General features: G+C 36.4%; 1 protein-coding gene and 1 long non-coding RNA gene across 5 annotated transcripts in view; one reads left to right on the top strand and one right to left on the bottom strand.

Annotated features, from left to right (window-relative positions):
• The window catches only part of LOC149078520 (uncharacterized), a 28,630-nt gene extending 7,065 nt beyond the window's left edge, over positions 1–21,565 (bottom strand). Inside the window, exons 1-3 of one of the 2 annotated variants that reach the window (XR_016193840.1) lie at positions 21,435–21,565; positions 15,489–15,597; positions 9,251–9,309 (exon numbers count right to left, since the gene is read on the bottom strand). This is a non-coding gene — a long non-coding RNA (uncharacterized LOC149078520). Of the gene's footprint in view, positions 1–9,250; positions 9,310–15,488; positions 15,598–18,506; positions 18,802–21,434 lie in introns of those variants that run through there. The other variant, XR_016193841.1, reaches the window with a different exon arrangement.
• Positions 1–22,395, top strand: part of LOC149078518 (uncharacterized) — a 56,073-nt gene that overhangs the window by 17,453 nt on the left and 16,225 nt on the right. The window contains exon 1 of one of the 3 annotated variants that reach the window (XM_089240631.1): positions 18,184–18,507. The exons of 1 other annotated variant lie outside the window; for it this stretch is intronic. In XM_089240631.1, coding sequence (XP_089096757.1) covers positions 18,267–18,507 — 241 coding nt within the window. In that variant the 5' untranslated portion in view covers positions 18,184–18,266. Of the gene's footprint in view, positions 1–18,183; positions 18,508–21,554; positions 21,766–22,395 lie in introns of those variants that run through there. One more of the 3 variants, XM_089240632.1, reaches the window with a different exon arrangement.

Here is a 22,395-nt window from a genome sequence, read left to right as displayed (position 1 = left end):
GAACTGTGCCTAATGTGATAAAAAAGTTCAGATGTCTAGTATGTAAAACCGAAATGAAAATCTTCCCTTATAAAACAGCTTAGATAAAGGTAATGTGAGTCGACCAAACAGCGTGTATCTCTCTGCGGCTAGTGGAATAAGGATGTTTTCTTGGATGGTTTCAAGTATTACTGACCTGTGTAATGATCAAGCCATATTTTGGGAATGTGGGCATATAAAGACAGTTTGGCGGAATTTCTATTTTCTGAGGCACCTCACAATTTTTAGATTTGTTTCAACAAAATAATGCTTCAATAATAAAACAGAGTCTGAGAATCTGAGGCCTTCATTTGAGTGGCACAGACAAAGGGACTGTTGAACAATAAATATTGATTTTTTTAAAATATTTTTTTTCACTTTGAAAAAATTGAAACAGTAATTAAAAGGCAACTGTTCCAATTAAAATAGCTCATGCAGACATTAAAATTGTAAAACTGCAAAAAAAAAGTAAGATCCTGTATTTTTTACTTGAATGTTTAATTAACTTGAATAACAATTAAAGACAATTGTAATTTGTGTATCCAAAAATATCTAAATCTATAATTATGAATTGGTTCTATACAAGCAACGTGTTTACTGTATTTCTGGTGAACATATAGTAAAACCTCGATAAGTCGTCACTTACACTATCGAAAGATTATGATGACTTAAGCAAGAAGTGCCATTAGTTTCAATGTGCAATATTGTGAAAATCATATGAATTCAAAGTAACATAACATTCAGAATGGAAAATTATTTTTATAACATTTACTAAAATGGGAATTAAAGTTACAATGTTTGCAAAATTTGTAGATTAAAAAAAAAATATTGTTTTTTTTTAGCTTTTAGTATCTAACTTATTATGATAAAATACATTGGTACACTTATGATTTACACTATAGTAGTAGTTTTTAATTTAGACTAATCTGAGCAGCTGTTAAAATAGTTATTCTCTACAACTATTGCACATTGATATTACATATACATGACATTTAATTTCAGTGTTTTAAATTCTTCATCAGTAGTTCATGCTACAACTATAAGGCAATCTCGAACACCATTTTTGACTTGAGAGTTCCATGCGCAGTAAAAAGCAGGCATTAGAAGGTCTCAACATGGGAAAAAATGTGTTTTTTAACTAAAATATTTTGTTTAAATTTGAAGCTCCAAATTATTGGAGCCTATGCAAAAATCAGGTGTCACACAGCTCAGTCCCTAATGTTTTGAGAACTTTTATTTTTTAGTCTTTTTTTTCTTTCTGTACCTTATAAGACCAAATATTTGTTAATTAACATTAAAAACCTATCCACTCTCAGACCCGCATTTATCTGGAACTCTGAATTCAAATTTGACCATTACACATCCGAACTATCAAGGGCGTAGCCAGGGGGGGGGGGGGGGGGACTTGGGGGTCTGGTCCCCCCCCCCCGAAATGTGAGAAAATGACCGAAAAAAGGGAAAAAGATGGCCAAATCTATTGTTCTGTCACTTTGGTCCCCCCCCCCCGAACGAAATTTCTGGCTACGCCCCTGCGAACTATATAAGCATAGGGAACTACTCAATTGCCATTTTACTCTTGCTCTGAAATTCTGCTTCCTCACATGTGGAAACCTGTTTGAAACGAATGCAGCAGAATAAACTGTTTTTAAAAACATTTGTAGTGCTATTACACTGGTGAAATAAATTTAGAGAATTTGCATATTTTATCGAATTTCGTGAAAAGAACTGAACTGAATGTAAAACCACTGCTTCTAGACAAAAATGCAAATCTTGTACATCAAATACGTAAGCGTGCACGTGTGTGGAGCCAGTAGAGAAACAGGCTTTATAAGCACGCGTAAGTTAAGACGCATTTCATTCGCTAGCACACCTCAGCAAATTTCTTGGTGTTATTTTGCAGCAATCGGTTAATTTCAAATTGTAACAGTAAAAATGAGTAACCACCAACGTTTAGATGATGGAATGAGGTGGCGAATTGTGGGGAGGCTAGAAGCAGGCCAATCTCAAGTCCAGATTTGTAGAGAGTTCAATTTAACTCCCAGCGTCGTGTGTAACTTATGGAAACAGTTCCAGGATACCGGATCCATCGAGAGAAAGCCTGGGCAAGGTCGTCCAGGAGCCACGACGGCCAGAGAAGATCGCCATTTGTCGATTATAGCAAGGTGTAACAGGAGTGCTACAGCTTCTCAGCTCTCTTGTGACATGTATGCAGCCACAGGAACCCTTGTATCAAGGGTGACTGTTTCCAAAAGACTTTATGAGAGAGGGTTGTTTGCAAGAAGACCTGCTGTTTGCTTCCCGCTCACTCCTATGGACAGGAGAATCCGTTTATCATGGTGCATAGAGATTGGAGTATGGATCAATGGACGATCGTTCTCTTCACTGAGTCCTGGTTCAGCCTAAGCACAGATTCTCGCCTTACGTTCATATGGAGAGAACCAGGGACCCACTACCTACCCTCCAATGTCCGCGAAATCGACCATTATGGCGGAGGAGATTTAATGGTCTGGGCAGGCATCATGTTGGATGGCCGCATACTTCTCCATGTCTTTGAAAGAGGCACTGTGACTGGTGTGAGGTATAGGGATGAGGTCTTGGAGCCCTATGTTCGTCTTTTCAGGGGTGCAGTTGGCCTTGAGTTCATTTTAATGGATGATAACGCAAGGCCACATAGAGCTCTTCTGCTTGATGATTTTCTAGAGAGTGAGGATATTCGCCGGATGGATTGGCAAGCCAGATCTCCAGACCTTAACCCTATAGAACATGTCTGGGATGCTCTGGGGAGGGCAATTGCAACTCGCAACCCTCCTCCGGGAACCATCCAGGGAATGAAAACAGTGTTGCTGAACGAGTGGGACCAATTGCCACAGGAAATGATAAACTGCCTTATTTCAAGTATGAAATCACGCTGCGAGACCTGTATATCTATAAGAGGGGACCATACCCCCTATTAAACCATTTTTTTGTTTATTCTGGAAACGCTGTTTCATACCTTCCGACTCCAACGAGTGTTACGCATGATCATGCATATGTATTACAATTATTGAATGGTTATTTGTTTTGTATTGTATCAATGTATGTACATATCAAATTTCATTAAAATCGGTACAGTAGTTCTAGAGATAATTGAACAAGTCTGCAAATTCTCTTAATTTCTTATACCAGTGTAGTTCACTCACATTTTTTAACAGGAATGCTTATGAACTGAACAGCCAAAAAAACTGGTACAATCATGCGTATGCAAATAAAGAGACATGGAACCAATCAGAGTACGGCGCTGCAATGCCTATATAACACAACAAGTGTCTGGCATAGTTCTTAGATCAGTTACTGCTGCTACAATGGCAGGTTATCGAGATTTAAGTATGTTTGAACGTGGTGTTATAGTTGGCGCACGAGAGATGGGACATTGCATCTCCGAGGTAGCGATGAAATTTGGATTTTCACGTACGACCATTTCACCAGTGTACCGTGAATATCGGGAATCCGGTAAAAAATTAAATTTACGACATCGCTGCGGCCGGAAAAAGATCGTGCAACAACGACGACTGACGAGAATCATTAAACGTGACAGACGTGCAACCCTTCCGCAAATTGCTGCAGATTTCAATGCTGGGCCATCAACAAGTGTCAACGTGCGAACCATTCAACGAAACATCATCAATATTTGGCTTTCGGAGCCGAAGGCCCACTCGTGTACCCTTGATGCACGACACAAATCTTTACGCCTCGCCTGGGCCCGACAACACCGACATTGGACTGTTGAGGACTGGAAACACGTTGCCTGGTCTGACGAGTCTCGGTTCCAATTGCTTCGAGCTGATGGACGTGTACGGGTATGGAGACAACCTCATGAACCCTACATGTCAACAGGGGACTGTTCAAGCTGGCGGAGGCTCTGTGATGGTATGGGGCGTGTGCAGTTGGCGTGATATGGGACCCCCTGATACGACTCTGACAGGTGACAGGTACGTAATCATCCTGTCTAATCACCTGCACCCATTCATGTCCATTGTGCATTCCGACGGACTTGGACAATTTCAGCAGGACAATGCGACACCCCACATGTCCAGAATTGCTACAAAGTGGCTTCAGGAACACTCTTCTGACTTTAGACACTTCCGCTGGCCACCAAAATCCCCAGACATGAACATTATTGAACATATCTGGGATGCCTTGCAACGTGCTGTTCAGAAGAGATCTCCACCCCCTCTTACTCCTACAGATTTATGGACAGCCCTGCAGGATTTATGGTGTCAATTACCTCCAGCACTACTTCAGACATTAGTCTAGTCCATGCCTCGTCGTGTTGCGGCACTTCTGCGTGCTCGTGGGGGCCCTACACGATATTAGCCAGGTGTGTACCAGTTTTTTTGGCTCTTCGGTGAAATTGGTGTAACATTATATAGGTGACTGCTACTTAACTGTGCATGTACCTATGCACTTCTCGTATATGGATGACTATTATTACTTACTGAACCATACATGCACCTCTCAAAAATATTCCTATGTGGAATTTCATACATGAATAATGAAAGATGTCATTGAATATTTTTAAAACAAATGTGGACCATTTTCTTTTTTTCCTATGCATTTCTAATCATTCTGCATAGATGCTAGTGAAAATATTACCTCGGGTGATTTTTGAATTGCTCTGTATTAAGCCCTATCTCAAATTGATTATAGGAGTCCCGATATGTTTGAAATTATAAAGGGCTTTGATTAAATTAAAGTTAATAGTCATTTTTTAGCACTTCAATGCACTCATTAAGAGTAGTAATTTCAAAAATGGATGGCCAAAAATTTATTTTTATTCTATTACAATTAACACTTACTGCTCTCATCATAAATAAATTTTAGTAACTTGCCGAATCAATATATGATTTATAATACAGGGAAACAAAAAGGAGGAATTTTTCTCTTGGGCATTTGGAAAGGTATATTTCCAATTATTTCTGAAGTTGAAGGATTAACACATAGATGGTACTGGACACAGGTTGATGTTCAATTATTTAGAAATCACAATTTACTATTTCAAGCTTTTTCCCACTTGCATCAAATGAGTGGAGTTTGCTGTTTTTTGAATGAATTATTTTGTGAATTTCCAATCATTTATTGAGGAAACTTCTTTGTGAGCTTTAACATGTAAGATGTCTGTCTACTCATCAATGAATCTTGGTATGTCCCTAACTTAATGCAGAGATGCAAAACACACACACAACTAACATATTGTTCGTTGTGGAATGGCATATGCCTACAGTATAATGGGTCATTCTCATTAAATGAATAAAAATTGAATAAACATGAACAAAAATATCTAAAAAATAAATGTCAACCAAAAAATCTGGAAAAAAAACCTTAGTGACACTTCTTTAGCTGCTAATAAATAATAGTTAGCAGCAAAGTATTTATTTGAAATTTAGGGTGAATAAATTAATTTAATCTTGTTAAGGATAGGCCAGGGTTCTCAAACTGTGTGCTGCCAGCCCGACAAAGGTTTTTTGAAGAGATTCTTTGTCAAACTGCTCTGGGAAGCCGTGGATAAGCTTTGATTAGCTTAAGGACCACGGTGGGTGGAAAAACTGAGAACTCCTGGCATAGGCAAATCTTTTGAGAGGTAATTTATAACCCAAGACGTCAACCTACTGGTTAGCTGCGATTGGTGATGGCTTGCATGGTGTATGGTTTTTGCAACGGGAACATATCTCTAAAAATTTCCTTTTACTAATGAAAAATCCCTAAAATGTTTTAAACATCCTTTTTGCATTTATTTTTGTACGGAATTTGGATCCGCTCGAAAACCTTACAAATTTTCATTCTCCAAAGTTAGAAGGTATGCTATGTTTTCATTTCTATATAATGTCTGTTATGGAACAAATCTTCGCAGAATTTTAAACTTTAGAAAATAAATGGTTCAATGTCACTTTGAGAGTAAAAGTTTAATGAAAAGGACTACAAGTACTTCAGGAAACATACCAAAAAATTGCAATATCAAAATTTTTTAATCATCCAACTTTAATATCAGTTATAAAATATGATTATATGCACACATTGACAAAAATGTCCTGGAAACTGAAAGGTAATTGGATTATATTATTCATCGTTAGAACACAGATTATAAGCAAATGCTTGTTTGTGTAGGTATAAAAAATGATTAGAAAATAAATGTATACTTTCAGTTTCATAGATGTTACGCACATTTTTAGAATTTATAAATCAAAAATTGCTCATAAAGTTATGCTGTGTAATTGCTCTCAAAAAAAAAAAAAAATTGGCACTATTTTGTAATTTAATTTCTCCCCTTATGCAATAAACTCACCTTTTTTGCCTCGCATTATCACTTTCAACTCATTGTTTAAAAAGGATTTTTTTCTTGATGTTTTCCTACCAAGTACTTTTACTTCTGTATTTATTGTCCAAATGATGGTCCCCAAAATGGTTTGGCCTTTTCCTCTTCAGCCAATTGAGCCAAGTAAATGTGATGAATGAATTTCTGAAAGGCTGTTTTTTTACTAAATGTAAGAGTTGTCAATTATAATAATAGTTGTGGATATTTCTAAACTCATGCATTTTTACTGTTAGACATCCTTCTTCCGTACAGAACCAGCTTAAAGCCTGCGTCACTGATTCATAAATAATGCCAATATCAAATGTAGTATTTATCAGTGAAAAATATTACTACTATGTCATATATGCATTTTGTAAAGATTCCTCTGGGAAATTTCTAACAAATTTGGTACATGTTGTGAAGTGTGTGTGTGGGACTATGACATAGTTATGACGTCAGAGTAATGCATGTATTGTGTTCAAGAAGCGTATCTGTCTTCTATCTCGGACCTGCCTGTTTTTGCGTTTTATGAGTATCTTGCTGTAGGTATTATATACTAATATAAAGCCTACAACAAAAATAACAACAAAAAACTTTCTAAGGGAGTTGTAAGCCGCTGTGCAGTCGTGTGGGCATCGTGCTGGACTCCCGTCCTGAGGATCCAGGCTCGAATCCTGTTGAGGGCATAGTGGTGGTCGGCTGAAGTTGATTTTCTGCAGTTTTCCAGCTTTGAGGTGTGAATACATACCAGCCTCCCATTTGAATGTCTCTCCACAGAGAGCAAGCAGACCAACAACAAGATACTGACATAACATGAAAAAAAAAAATCATGCATTTCCGTCTTTACCTCAAAATATAGAAGGCATGGTAGCACAAATGCAAAACAAGTGCAACTTGACAACATAAATATGTTAGGGCCACACATGCACTCGGAGCACTCATTCTGGCATGTGCTGATTCATTAGAAATTCTGTAGAGGAATATGTACGAGGCGCATGTACGGTTAGTACAACTTCAATTTTTTCCATGGTTCTTGTACACATTTAACGCGTGTTGGAGTTGCTCAACCCATGCAAAAACAACAGTTTTGTTTCCACATTTTGTTACCCGACAGCAAACTTGTTTCATTTCATTTGATGCCTCAGAAGCTGTTACATGATCAAAAGAACATGAAAATTTTCTTCTTGCGCAAGAACGACATGTATGGCGAACACATCTCTTCAATAAGATATTGGAGGAACATCGTATTCAAAAAATAGTTTTGCCGGTCACTTTTCTATACAAAATCCAGGAAAAATTTTCCTGAGATCCAGAATGTTGTCAAAAACGTGGACATTCCATTTCCATGATTTTACTGTTGCCAAATATTTTCTGGTCATTTGATTGAGTACATCTTCAAGTTTGTTGAATACGAAATATTTTCTGGAAGCTCTTTGAGATGGCGACTGTCAGATCATGCTGAGTAATAAAAAATTTTTATCCTTGATAAAATGCCATTGTGACATTGTTTTCTAATAGTGATGTTTCATGCAATTGTAGTTTCAATTTTGTTATTGCGTCAGGTACTAATCTTTGATTTCGTCTCAACTTCCCCATTAAGCTCATGTTTTTGGCTTTTGGAATTTCAACTAGGTTCAATGTAGTAAAAAAGTTGGTTATGACATTTCTGCCATTGTTCTCAAATGGCTTTATCAGTTGTCACTACGTTCTCTGAAAGAGATTCATTGGATGATGATCATCATTCCCAAGGTATGGAAATCCATTCAAAATGTATTTGTTGTCAATCTCAAATTGTAAGCTGTGATTTTATTCCTTTTTCATAACATTGTGTGCGCATACAAAAATTTCATTTACACATTTTTTCTAGAGTTGAGTTTTTACTTTCTCAAGACCTTTATTGAATCCAATCAACGTGAGAGTACAGGTATTCAATTTTACAAAGGAAGAAAAAATTAGCTTCACTTACTGTTCAATTATTAAAAAAGAGAATCTTTTGACGTTAAATTGACCTTGGAGGACCTGTACTCTTTATTCAGAAAAACATTGTACAGAGGGGAAAAAAACTGAACTCCCCTTTTTCTATGGTATAGTGCGTATGACCCAAACCATGGTTCTAGGTATAAGAGATTATAGCTCTGAAATATGTGGAAGATAAACTTTTCGTGAATTAATATTCATGTGTTATCACGAAAGTCAAGAAATTTTGTGATAATCTGCATTCAAGTTTTCGAGATAAGTTTGATTTGGATCAAACTGACCCACTCTGCAGTTCTAGCGTTAACGTCTAATAATTATATTTGGCCTTTTGCATGACATTATATACCTATACCTCACAACAGCATATTATCTGTATTTGAGGAACTGCAATGTTGAGAGATTTTTAGTACTTATGATCAGGGACAAAAGCCCAGTTTTTTTTTGGGTTTATGATACTGGGGTACAAGGAAAACAAGTTATATATGCTGTGCATCCTGCCTAAATGTAATAGACCTAGTATATAATGTATGGAAATTATTAATGTAATTATAATATCAGAGGTGGCTCATTACAGAAAATTATGAGGGGGAATTGTCTTGCATCTTATTATGATATAATGGGGTTTCCCTCTATATATATATATAACCCCATAATCTAAAAATTGCATTAAATACATAGATTTATTAGTGTATTTCTCTTTAGATAATGCTGTTATTGCACTGTCATACACTAAGAAAGCATACATACTATTTGCAAATAAGTGTAATTTTTGTGGGGTTTTTTTCACTTGTGTTTTCTGATTTTGCCCAACCTTGCTTATGATGCAGGAAGAGGGTATTAAAAAAGTGTGTGGGTATGTCATTGAGGCATTGTCATGAATTTTCTTTAAAAATTTTTAAATTTTACAATAATATAAAATAGAAAAACCTTTATTTTTTTTGATCCAAACAATAACTGGAGCCTTGGTCCTGTGGTCTTGTTATTTCCTAGAATTATCCAAAAATGAAAAAAAGAAATTTAAGTAAAAAATTCAACATCCGAATGTGTTGAGATACAGCAAAATGAATCAGGTCTAAACAAGCCAACTTCTTAGTAATTTTAATCATAGAAGAATTATATGAAAACACCAACCAAAGTGTGGGGAACTCGAGTATGAATAATTAATATACAGTAAAAGTCTGTTACAATGGGTAAAATTTATAACGTGAATCTCACTATCATCAGTAATTTACTGATGATAACTGATTGTCAAAAAGCTAATGTTAAAGATACAAAAAATATCCATGTATAGTGAGTTATTTAGGAATGAAAATCAGAACACATTAAAACGAATGACAACTGAAATTTTCAAAAAGCATGTTTTTGTTTTCCCTTTTTTTAAAAATCTATATATATAAAATTCTTTCCAGTTCTTCCAACTCCTGCAAACGATCTTCTAAAGAAAGAGAATGGTTAAAAATGGTTGTTGATGATATATAAAATTGATTTTCTGTGTGTGTATATATGTTCTCTATACAAATCTACAATTTTAGACTGATCGTCACCACAATCACTTTCGGTAACATGGTTCCTTAGCAATGTGGTGCAAACATTCATATGCCTTTACAATGGTTTGTCACTTCTTTAATGCTGCCAGTAATTGAAAAAAAAAAACCCGGGCAGTGCTGGGTATTATAGCTTGTTATACATAAAATGGAAAGAAAGACTGGAAAGAGTAGCATTTTTTTTTAAATCTCTTTGCCCTATTCATAGGTATTTATAAATAGGGCATGCCAGTACCTCCCAGTAGGTAAGAAAAAAAGACCACATGCTGTATCTTCTTATCTATATAAGAGATGGAAAAACACATTTCATCTGTAGGTGTGTTGGTTGGCCAGATAGGGCAAGACCAGACTTCTGGTTTTGACACTGCTATTTCGCTTGAAGAATTACCTCCCTTTTTTACAATCTTCTAAAACTGGACACAGGGAAAAGATCTTAATCCCTTTTTTTGCCTTAAATGTTATTGGACATTTTTATAGGACAAAGAATACAATGAAAGGCAGTGGTTTCTGCAACTAAAGTGCAAAATTTTGTACTACAATCAACATTGTATATGCATAAACAGTTAACTATAAATGTCGCAACAGGTAAAATGCCAAATGAGATGGATGAAAATATGTATGTCAAATATACCTAAGCATACTATGCTTAACTACTTTCGCTGAAATATGCATTTAGGTTTATGCATATTTCAGCAAAAGTAGTTCCAAATAAAAGAAAGGTTCGGCGGGTCACTCGCCGAAACCTCTGTCACCAGATTTGTCCCGTTGTGCGGATCTCCCAGGGTTCTTTGTTGAGGACTTGAAGATGGGTAGACACTCACAGGAATAGGGATTTGAGAACAAATAATCACCTTTATTTACGTGAACTAAAAGTACTGTTAAAACTAGAGCAGCCTTCCAAACATACCCCTTCTCTCTTCAAATTCTACTGTCCGAGTCCGTTTAGAATCTTGTTCTTCTGTTCTCGCAATCATGTGCGTCTTCAAATTCTATCCTTTCTTAACATTATATTTCTACAGTGTGAAAAACTGAAATTTGTTTAAAACGAGAAGTTTACGAAAACAATTTTCCCATCTGACTGAACTGTCATTACAACACACTTTTACTGTGGTTTTGGTGTACCATAACATCCTGCCTATAATCTGATGGCATATATTAAAAAAAAAATCATTTTTTAATGTGCACATGCATATTTCAGATGGTAACATTCATTATAACAACTAATGAAACCTTTAGGAATATGGGGTTGTTTATGTTTTAAAATAAAATTCTGATCCTCACACTCACATGTACATGTCATTTGTGCATGTGATATACCTTTAAATAATATTCCAATTTAAAATCATTCCCATTTAACTAAAAAAATATTCCAATCTTTCTTGTAAGAAAAAAATCTAATATGAACTAATTTTTGATGTATAATAATATGCAGATTGTACACAGGGAATTACAGTACTTTCAATTCGATCTTAACCTACAACGCAATAAACTGAATATTCATTATTGAGTCTGGAAGGCACTGAAAATGGTCAAAATAGGCAGGCAAAAAGGCACTAAAAATGCCTATATAATTTTTGAAAGGAAGAAAAAATAAAATAAAAAGGTATACTAAGGGTCCAAAAACTAGTTGAAAAATTTGTTGCACTTAATCCACATCTGTTTTAATTATAGTTTGTAATACTTAACTGCATTATTATCCATGTTAAATTGATTTCAAGCCCAAAATTAAATGTTGTTAGACCATGGCAATTAGGCCAATTCCTAGACCACCATTACCAGACGTGGAGCAGGTAGAGAATAATTTGTTGGGCTTCTTTGAGTTGCGAATAAATCTAGTTTATTGGATGTATTATTTGGAATAATCATTATCTTCATAGTTGAAACATGGCTATTTTGTTGCACTTTTGCGAAAAAAAAAGTAACTTTTTTTATATTACCACGTATGTAAAACTCCTTCAAGCACAGGAGGCCTTTGGTGGCCACATCTGTCACACACCCCTTGAGAACAACTCTGGTCAATTTAATCAAATACTAAACATGTATGTTTAATAAATAGCCATGGTTGTTTGCAGTCCATTTATGGTATAAAAAAAAAAAATCAAAGCATGTGTCCCAGAGCACTGTCTACTCTTACCTTGCGTGAGCCATAACGTCAATTCATGACCTCTTGGGATAGTCATCGGTCAGCTATACACATAAAACACAATCCAATGTCTGAGTGAGACATTATGTAAAGCATGTGAAAAAACAAAAATGTCTAATTTTCCTCTGCTTTTCTAACACTGATTGCATTCATCTGAGACTCAATCAATGATGTGAAGTTAATGCATGGCAACACCAATCTCTCACATCACTTATTTGCATCTAAAGGGACTGGAAGGTGGATTTCTGATAATTAATACTGAGAGTTGGAAAATTTTAAAAACAGCAATTCTTTTGAGAAGTTCTAGTGCTGAAAATATCAAAGTTTTGCAAATTATGGTCTCTAGAATTCACCAATAAACTCAAAGCTGTGTTAAAATAGGCATTTATAGCACAAAAATTTCAAAAAAAGACATTTTTTACCAAAAAAGTTTGAAAATATGCAAATAAACATTTATGGCATTTTGCCTGAACTTCCGGGCTCTGTTCATTATATATTATCATGAATTTTTTTCTTGAATTTTATTTTTTAAATTTCATTATACAGTTGAACCTCGCTATAGTGAACTTTTTCAAGATCCCAACTGAACACCTATTTAACTAATGTTATTTTGAATGCTTATAGTGAACTGCTGAGATAATGAAAGTCCACTTATAGTGAACTGAAATGTCCCTTCCGCAGATTTCCCCCCCAGTTTTTTAAACGTAAGATTACACATACTAAAGATCCCAAAAAACAGCATTCCTTGACTTCTGCGTCAAATTCCACTCTTTCACCCTCCCTTTCATTTCTAGGAATCTGCTGGTCCACCACAAAAGACCCCATTCTTTTCAAACCAACCCTTTAAAAATCGAAACAATAGTGTAACAGATCTAAAGGCATCTGATGTCCCCCTCCTTTCTATCGCCTGCTGCTGTCTACATACCCATATGACTGCTTCAGACTAAACAGACATTTTGCCATCTCAGCAGTATTTTAAAAAAAAATCTGTAAAAATGGTGAATTCCATAAACGGGAAAGCATTTTCAATTGATAAAATAAAATTAATCAAATCTATTGAAGATGGAACCAATCAATCGGCAAATGTGCAAGGAATTTTCCTTATTAAAATCTAGTTTCCAACATTTGGAAAAATTGCAGCGTGATCATTGTTGCTCATGAAAAAATCTGAATGGAGCAAAAATAGAGCCATAACTAGGATTTTTGCTGCCCCCCACAACTTTAAAATTTGATAACTGTTCTTTGCTCAAGGCCGGAACTAGAGGGGCAGCAGTTTTAGATGAGAACAAAGAAGCTACATTAGTCTCTGAAGTGAAAGCAGATCTGAACACTTTTTTTTATGGAAAATGTGGACAAAGAAACCTTGGACTCATTCCTAATTGTCAATAAGAAAATTGATGAGCTTTACTTAAAATCAGAGTGAGTTCAATCAAAAAATTTTTGATATGATGTAAAAGTTTTCCTTTCTAATTATTTTAATTGTCTATTTAAGTGATTAATTCATTAGTAAATTGTGTGTTATTGCAGTGAATGTTTCCAATAAAACCACCACCAAATACTAAGAAATATCAATGTTTCAACAAATTTGGATGTAGTGAACCTTGGGTTATATTGAACTTTTTATCAGGTCTGCAGATGGCTCACTATAACAGGGTGACTGGAATTGGCTCTTTTAAATTTATATGAGGCTTTGAAATAAGTCTGTTTAATGTTTTTTTTTCTAGGTTATAGGCCTATGAGATTTTAAACCGAATAAATATTTAATTGTATCAATTGATACAAACTACCTTCAATTTTTGGGCAATCTTCATTTGGTGTAGAGGACTCGTCTGGCAAACGAGATAGGGGTTTAAGTTTCTGGGAGGCAGAGATGAATTTTCCTTTCCTTGAAACATCAATATCTCTTCATGCAGCCAGTTTTCCGTATATATTAAATCTTCATTTAGTCTCAGTTTATAATGAAACCTTAATTATCTAACCATCGTTTTTATCCGGAACTCTGTAGGTTACTTCTGTACCATGAATTTTTTTTAAAGGTCTGGTCCCAGCCCAGGCTATCCAAATCATTAAGATGCCTCAGAAACCAGTGGCACAACAAAAGGATTTATAACCAGATTCATGCCCCACCCCACATCCTGGAGGAGGGCCCCCAAGTCAGACTTTTCATATGCTCCTCTGCATTGAATTTATAGCATGAAAAAACAAGATAATGATAGTAATTGCCCCAAGGCTGGAGCCCCGTCAGCTCTATCCTTGTGGAGATCATGAGCGGATTGTAAGTGGATTTGTACAACCCATATCAGAAGCCCCTGCAACCCAAGTTTTGGTTAAGAACCCCAGATTAATATTCCCTTTTGGGAATATTAATCTCTTAATATTAAATATTCCCAAAAGGGAATATTAATACTCTAAACAAAAATAAATATGTAAAAAAGATATTTCATTGCATAATAAATTTGCTAATTTGTTTGCTACTTACATTCCATCTATGTGGGAATTCAAATCCAAATATACTAGGTCTATATGCGGTTGGATGTCTTTAAAACAAATGCAAGTGGGAAAACTGTGTCCCTTGAATTTTGTCTTGTTTGCTTACTTATAAATAACTAATTTATATATACACACACACACACACATGTATACTCTTTCATTATAATCTGTGTATGAAATTTAACTGGTTTTTACTCAAACATTGCTATTTTTTTCCCATTCAGTTTCTATAAACCTTATCTGCAAGTACTTTGTATTATTGTAATTGTTTTATCTTCCCCCCCCCCCGGCATATGCATTTGCCAATATGGCTTTGCCAAGCTTGTCATAAGTTTCATAGACCCTTTCAGAATAGGCCTATATCATGCTCTTTACTTTAAAATTTCTCTTAAATTGTAATTAACTCTAACAATTTTGAACCTGCTATAAAGTTGAGGACTATAAATACAGGTTTTTTCTTTCCTCCTTAAAAATATAATTTTTCAGGAAATCAAAATATTCATAAAAATAGTGCATGTAAGTTATGTGCAATAGCATTTCTATTAATCTTTTTCAAGATAATATGAATGTAATGAAGTTCATGTAAATTGAATATTTATACTGATCATTTTGTTTTAGTTATAAGCAGAACCAACATTTTATTGTGTAATACATTGCTATAATTATTTTACAAATGTACAGTAATTCCCTAACTTCTCATTTTAGAAATGCTTCGTTTTTCAATTTGATTCATTTTGAGTAAAACTTCAAGGCTTTTGACATCAAATTCTTTGGGAGAGATGTTTTCTCACATCGAAAAAAAAAGTGAATAGATAAGAATAAGGAAAATCAGTGAATTTATCTCTTTCTCAGGGTAGAGGGGTACCATTGGTAAAGTTTGCCTTGACTTATAGGTTCTCTTCAAATGAATTACTGATGTAAATTGGGATATCACTGCATTGTTATTCTTGAACATATAATTTAAATAGATTTTTAATAAAATACATACCTCTTGTCAATAATGCTCTAATTTGAACAACAGTGGAAGGAAGCATTTGGTCCTTGTGCATCTCCATTTTTTTCCCAGCTATTTGGTTTCATCAGGTGAAAATTTCATCCTGGAACATTTTTTTTTATAATTCATTAGTCAACTTATTCCAAGAATTAAATACACTTTAATAATGCCTTTACAGAGAATGATTTTAACATTTTAAAAAATTGGTTCTGTGGTATTGGTAAATTCGATTCACCAGCTTTGTTAATCCAAAATTTGAACAAATCACCATAAAATTGTTTATATACTAGTATAGCAATCTGATGTTTGTGATAAGTAATAAATGATTATGCAACTTGAACAGGATAAGATTCCATCGCAATTTCTTGATATAGTGGAAAAATATTACCAACTTAGAACTTACAATAGAACTTACTCAGATGCTTTAAATACCCAAAGCCAGTTAGATGATCAAAGATCAGTATTGAGACAATATAAGTGTGACAAATTTTTTTGTTACATCAATAGTATTATATCCATTCTATGGATAAGAATTTATTAGAGTACAGGATTTTGTAACCATGAAAATATCTATAACTAGCTATGCCTGGTGCTGCCTAGTTTTTCTTCAATTAATGGGAGGATTGAAAAGTGACAAACCATTATGAAGGAATAAACTATTATACATAATACTGGCAGCATTAAAGAAGTGACAAACCATTGTAAAGGCATGTCTGATCATTTTTGTCGCACCACGAGGGCTAATTAGACTGGGACATACAATTTATTGCCAATTTCGAACTGCAGGCTTGTTTTTATACCACCCCTCGATGTAGGACTCCCTGCAGTAGAAATTTTTTTCTGCTGTCATGTTGCCATTTCTATTGTACCTATGTCAGGAAAGTTTCTGACAAGGACGAACCGGGTATCGAACTCGCGACACCTCTTAACATCCTTTGGTACTTTAGGCAAGTATTTTATCAACCTGGGCTACCATGCCTAAGGCATGTCTGAACCACGGTAACCAAAGTAAAAGGCCCAGAAGCCATTGTTGCCCGACACTTTTTTTTTGGCCCACTTCAGGCATTTGCCCAGCTCTGACACTTTTAAAGTAGCCTATCACATTTAAATCAGGCCGTTTGGAATTTATACAAAATTTTGCCATGATCTATCTAAAATTAGATTTGTATAGAGAACATACACAGAAAATCAATTTGATATACTGTAGATAGCAGGTATAATAAGGGAATTATCTGGTTTATTTGAGACTGTACATTAATTTGGTGTGTTAATTGACCATGGCTAAAAGAATTTCCAGCTAGAGAATCATAAACATTGAATTTGTATCATTCGTTTGCTGCTACTCCCTGGGCAGTCTTAACAGCACCATAGCCCCTCATACGAGCCAAAAATACTTGCTTATCAATTAACACACACATACTTACTTTAGAAAAATTATTACTAGCTTGACTGACTTTTGTATCAACAGATGGCTTTAGGGTGAGATTCTCACCATGAGAAAAAATAACACGTAAAACAATGCTAGTTTATTAGATTGTTAGTTTTTAACGCGAGAAAAAGTTTGATGCATCAAAAAGAGACAAAAATCAACACGTAAATTGATAGGTATTTAAAATGTATTAGATATGCACCACCATGCAATGACATACATGAAATACAGTAAAACTTTTTTTTGTGGACACTGGTAGAATAAAGAACATTTGTTTGTAAAAGAGGGAGTCACAGTTTATCAGGGGGGTTGAAAAGCATAACGTTATTACACACAGGGAAATCATTATTTAGCTGCAAAAGAGGAGTGACTGCATCTGAGAGGTGGTTTTTACTGTAATTTAGGAAAATATCCAAAAATTAAATCAAAATCACAATATACACAACACAAACTTTCAATAAACGAAATATTTCAGTATATATATATGTTACTGTTAAAATGTGGAATTATTAGTTTATTACATACTTTAAAATGGTAACATTCACAAATATATACACGAACTACATGAATATAACTTGCGGAATCCTATTCGGATTATCCACAAATAATTGAAATTATTATAAATTTAATTATTTTGAAATTAAATTTGATTAAATGGGATGGTACGCATTGTTATAAAATTGACTAATCACATACTTTATAATTATACAAAACAAAAAGAAAATTGGTATTGCCTAAAGACTTGAGTAGATGACAGATCAAAGATATTGACAGTAAAATCAAAACATGACCATTAAAAAAAAAAAGGATGCCTATATTTCAATTGATTAGATCTTATCATCACGGGAGCCCCTGGCTGCTCCAACCTGTGGCATGGATCCTATGCAATTGATGAAAAATTTGGGGGGGGGGGGGCCCAGCTCCTACCAGATGGACGCCAAGGGGGAATTTTCATTCGTATTTTTCTACGATATGTATTTGAAAAGGTGCTGTTCGATTCGATTTCTCGCAATGACGAGGCCACTCTGAGGTTCCAGTTTGTTTTTATTTCAATTCAAAAGCCCGGTATTTTCTAGCGAAAAAATGACCATAGCGTAACAATAATAGGGTTTTTTTCTTCGTGGAAGAGGAGGGGGAAAAAGAAAACACAAACTACATTTAATAGTGTTTCTCTTTTTTTTCTCTTTCTCCAAGGAGTGAAATTTCCCTACGCGCAGCCCTTGCACTTGTATATACAGAAGAGGAGAGAGCCAGTTACCCCTAGTTTCCCAGAATGCACTGCGGCGGCGCTACCACAGCTTCGCCATCCGACTAAAAAAACTCGCATTTTTCTTGCCAATATTATGGAGGTCGCCATGCCCGAAAATAACGACAACAACATGGTGGTAGCGATTCCTACGGGGAACAACGATGGCGGCACCATGGTGCTGGCGATGGCGGAAAACAACGAAGGGTCGATGGTCGTGCAATTACCAGACGATGATTTGACTGCGCTGCCTCCGATCCGAAAACCCAAGGAACCCGGCAAATGGAAAGGATACGACGCCAAAAGAGTTTTCAAGAAAGAGTGGGAAGCTCTTTACCGTGAGTGATGTGTCTCTTTTCGTTTAATCGGCCACGGGCCAAGTGGTATCATGGCTGGCGTCGTGTTATTATGTTCAAATCTTTACCCGATAGGCCTACTCCACGCCCCCCGGCATTCGCCAATATATTGGTACCGCCAAAGTAACGCCAAAAAACGATCGGTCTTTATGCCCCCCCGTCCTTTTCATTAACGCATTCTGTGTTACTTGGTCATTCAAAAAATTTTTGCCACTTCACCGTTTAAAATGTCTCGAGCTCCCTCAGTGGGCACGATTTTTTTAAAATGTCGGTCGCCGGATACAACACTGGCACCGTCTTTCAAAGATGGCGGCCGATAGTAGTAGTGTTGTGTCGTCACTGGCTTTTTCTATTCTCCGGCAAATTATGTTATTAACGATCGAAGCACGGTGGGGTGTGATCTAACATCTTTCTTTCTCTGGTGTTTACTATCATACTTATTTGCCTGTCGTGTATGGCACGGTGTTTCAATGTTCATGTGCAAAAATAACCCAACATATGCTTCGTAACATGAATATTTTTTTAAAGAAATGACACGTAAACGGTCTAAAGTGTTTTATTTGCTTTTTCTTCTCTCTTCCCGCTCGTTGGGATTTAATCTGATAAATTTCCGTTACAAAAAAAAAAAATACTAAACGGCACATTCGAAATTGAATTTATAACGTAGTTCTGAATAGGTATATTGATCTTGGTGGATTTAAATATATGCCACGTGTATATATCAGTTTGTTTACACGCGTGAGATCTATTTTGAGTGGTTTGGTATGATCGGTATCGAAATTTCACATTTTTATGTGAAAAGTTCATTGTCTTGGATGATAAATTTGCCATGCCCGAGTGGGCATCGGCAGGCCCCTCCCCCCCTACTGTGGGTCACGCAATAGCTACTTTCTATATTTTCGCGTTATTCTGTAACACCCGTGGCCTTTACAAGGGTGGAACTGACTGGGCTCCAGCTCGGGACGATTCTCACAATTTTTAGTTGTTTTTTTTTTTCACGCGGGGAGTATGCATGCCGCCACCCCCCTAACAAGGTTGAGGCTGGCGGGACTGCACTTGTGGCCCGAACGAATCTCATTTTTTATTTTTTCACGCTATAAATTAACTATGGGGGCCCTCCAAATGTCCCAGCTCCGAGATGTGGGGGCCATAGGCGTGCGCAGAATTGACTTTTGGAGGGGGGAGGGACACATCTGGTTTCGGAGCGCAATGAATTCCTTCCAAAGGGGGGTCATCAATCTTTAAAAAAAAAAAATTGAAATTAAAATTGAGAACATTTAATCATTTTTCAGATATTTGGAAAATATATTGAAATTTTTCTGCTCTTCCGTGTCCCTCCCTCCATACGTCTCTGGCCCTAATGATATTAATTAAAAGGTTTAGAGAGATCAGTGGTTCTCCAACTCTTGTCACACGCGGCTCCCTTGTCCAATTCATGATTGATCTCGGTTCCCCAGAATATTTTAGTAGATATTTTCTCGCATAGAAAGGAACCTATATATTTTGGATATATCTTCTATTTATCTCGATCCTAGTTTTTTCACTACCCTTCCCCATTTTAGGAAATTTATGGTGTAAATCAGTGGCTCCAAAACATTTTCCATGAGAATGGTGGGCATGGCTCTTATGGCCTAATTTATCGTCACTAGCAATTCAATATAGCACAGCAATAACATATAAAACAGTTGTTGCACAGTGGTTGTATAGTAACTTAGTCATTCCTGGACACTGGCGTAAACAAACGAAACAATTTGTAAGGATTCACGGGTCTCGCAAGCCACCCCCACATGGTGGGGCTGGATTTTTTTGTGCTACAAATTCACTAAGGGGGTGGCACTTGGAGTCCAGCGCAGGAGCCCGCCGAAGACACCAGTTTAGGGCCCCTGTTGTTGGGTGAGCACGGTAGAGGGGATGCCATGCCGCGCACCCCATCTTTTGAAAATCATTACTCTTCAATGATGCATTAATCATGGTCTACTGTACTCAGGGCCGCAACTAAATGCTTGGTCAGCCGGGACAAGCTCGAATTTTGGCGCCTCCTTCTTGAAGAATTTAAAGAGTGAAATTTGCGCTCTTTGTGGTTCGGGTTTCCAGACCCCCAATACTGCTTCTAATTATTTACTATAATTAGCATAGCAGTTTTTTTAATAGAATTTTACCTCCAGAAAGAAATGAATATATTTGTTAATGTAGACGCAAATACATGGGAAAGGATTTCGTTTCTTGCAACACTGAATTTTATACAGAAAATGATGTCTGTTCAATGACAATGTTCTTGGTGGGGCCGACGGCTCCAGCCCGAGGCGATTCTTGACATTAGTTTTTTTTCACACTGTAATTTCTTTATGGAAAAGCCCGTGAAAAATCTGACTAGGGCCCGCAAAAGATCCCAATCTAGAGGCCCTGCGGCGGGATGTGGAAAAGCACGTGTCAGTTCATCAAATCATAGGCGTTATTTGCTATCTCTAAACAAGGAATATCTTACGGATTCATTTTGAATTTCTTTTGTACCGTGAAATTTAATTTTATCAGTAGAAACATCTGTTTTCATTCTCCAAATGTTGAAATATGCATTTATGATCAATATGCGGAATATAATTTTTACATTAACGTTATTGATATAATTCCCCCCCCCCCCTTATTAAAAATATGAGGTTAAATCGACGTTTCCGAGTGATTTACAGCAGTTAAAATCGTTTTAAATTACTTATGTAGTCCAAGAAATTAATAACAAATTTCCTGTGGTTCGTTGGATCACGGCCGAAATTTAAAATGTTTTCCACCGTGATGCGCATGCGCCATTTCTGGTGGAAAGAAGCGATAAATATATATACGTGCAGGGTGGGATTTGACGCTTCACTATTGCGTTTGAAAGAAATAATAACAATAAAAAAGTGCCTTCTCTTTACCTCTGAATACTCGTGGTTGGTGTTGGACGGCTCTTGGATATTTCACTTTCTTTTACATTGCCGTCTGCGAGGAATTTTGTCTTAAGAAAGTTGTGGTCGAGAGACAAATCGCGAGTAACAATGAAGATGAGAAATACCGGCAGGAGTCACGTCAGGGTGAGCTTCGCCGAGATCGACATGGTGACCGAGGAGGAAGAAGACGACGTCGATGCAGAAGACGACGACGGAGACGAGGAGTATGTCGCCTCGCCACCGAAGAAACAAAGGGAGGCCCGAAAGCCCAAGTACGTGACGACACCTCAGTTTCACAAAGAATGGGAGAAGGAATACAGTGAGTATATCGGACTAATTAGTGATGCGCGACGCACGATAATGTACGGATTTGTTGTTGTTGTTGCTGCTGCTGCCCTTGGTCATGGGGGAGTACTGATGGATGGAATTGTTGCTTGTCCTGCCCCGGAACGCCAAATCTTAAACCAGAAAATCGCAGAATTCCGCCAAACGAAGATTTGGGCTTTTTCGTGTGTTATTTGTTGTATTGGGACCTTGCACAATATCGCATGATATCCGATTTCATATTTTTATTTTTTTTTTAAATGAACGGTTTGCGTCAATGCGGGAACGCGATTGTCGTTTTGCGTGTTCGAGATTGCGTCGAATTTCGAAATTTTCCATACAAAAAAATAAAAAATTGGAAACCTTCACTCAGTGCAGTCTTAATGCATGGGCCCACTGGGGCACCTCAAGTCAAGAGGGGGGAGGGGCTAGCAAAAATATGATCTGGAAGTTTTCCTGAGTAAGTATGAAAATTTGCCAGGTAAGACACCTGGAAAATGAGGGCCTGGGTGCCTGTAATACTCTTAGGTGGCCCTGTTTTCACAGATCCCATTATAGTGACTGCACATCATGAAAAAAAAAAATATATAGGAGTCCTGTCAACCCCACTAGTATGACCCCCCTC

This window comes from Pholcus phalangioides, unplaced genomic scaffold, assembly GCF_987345545.1.
Source record: "Pholcus phalangioides strain wild (caught in Gottingen) unplaced genomic scaffold, Ppha-v1.0 ptg000013l_1, whole genome shotgun sequence".
Classification (NCBI taxonomy): Eukaryota; Metazoa; Arthropoda; class Arachnida; order Araneae; family Pholcidae; genus Pholcus; species Pholcus phalangioides.
Note: the sequence above shows the minus strand (reverse complement) of the source record. Positions and strands in the feature narration are given on the sequence as shown.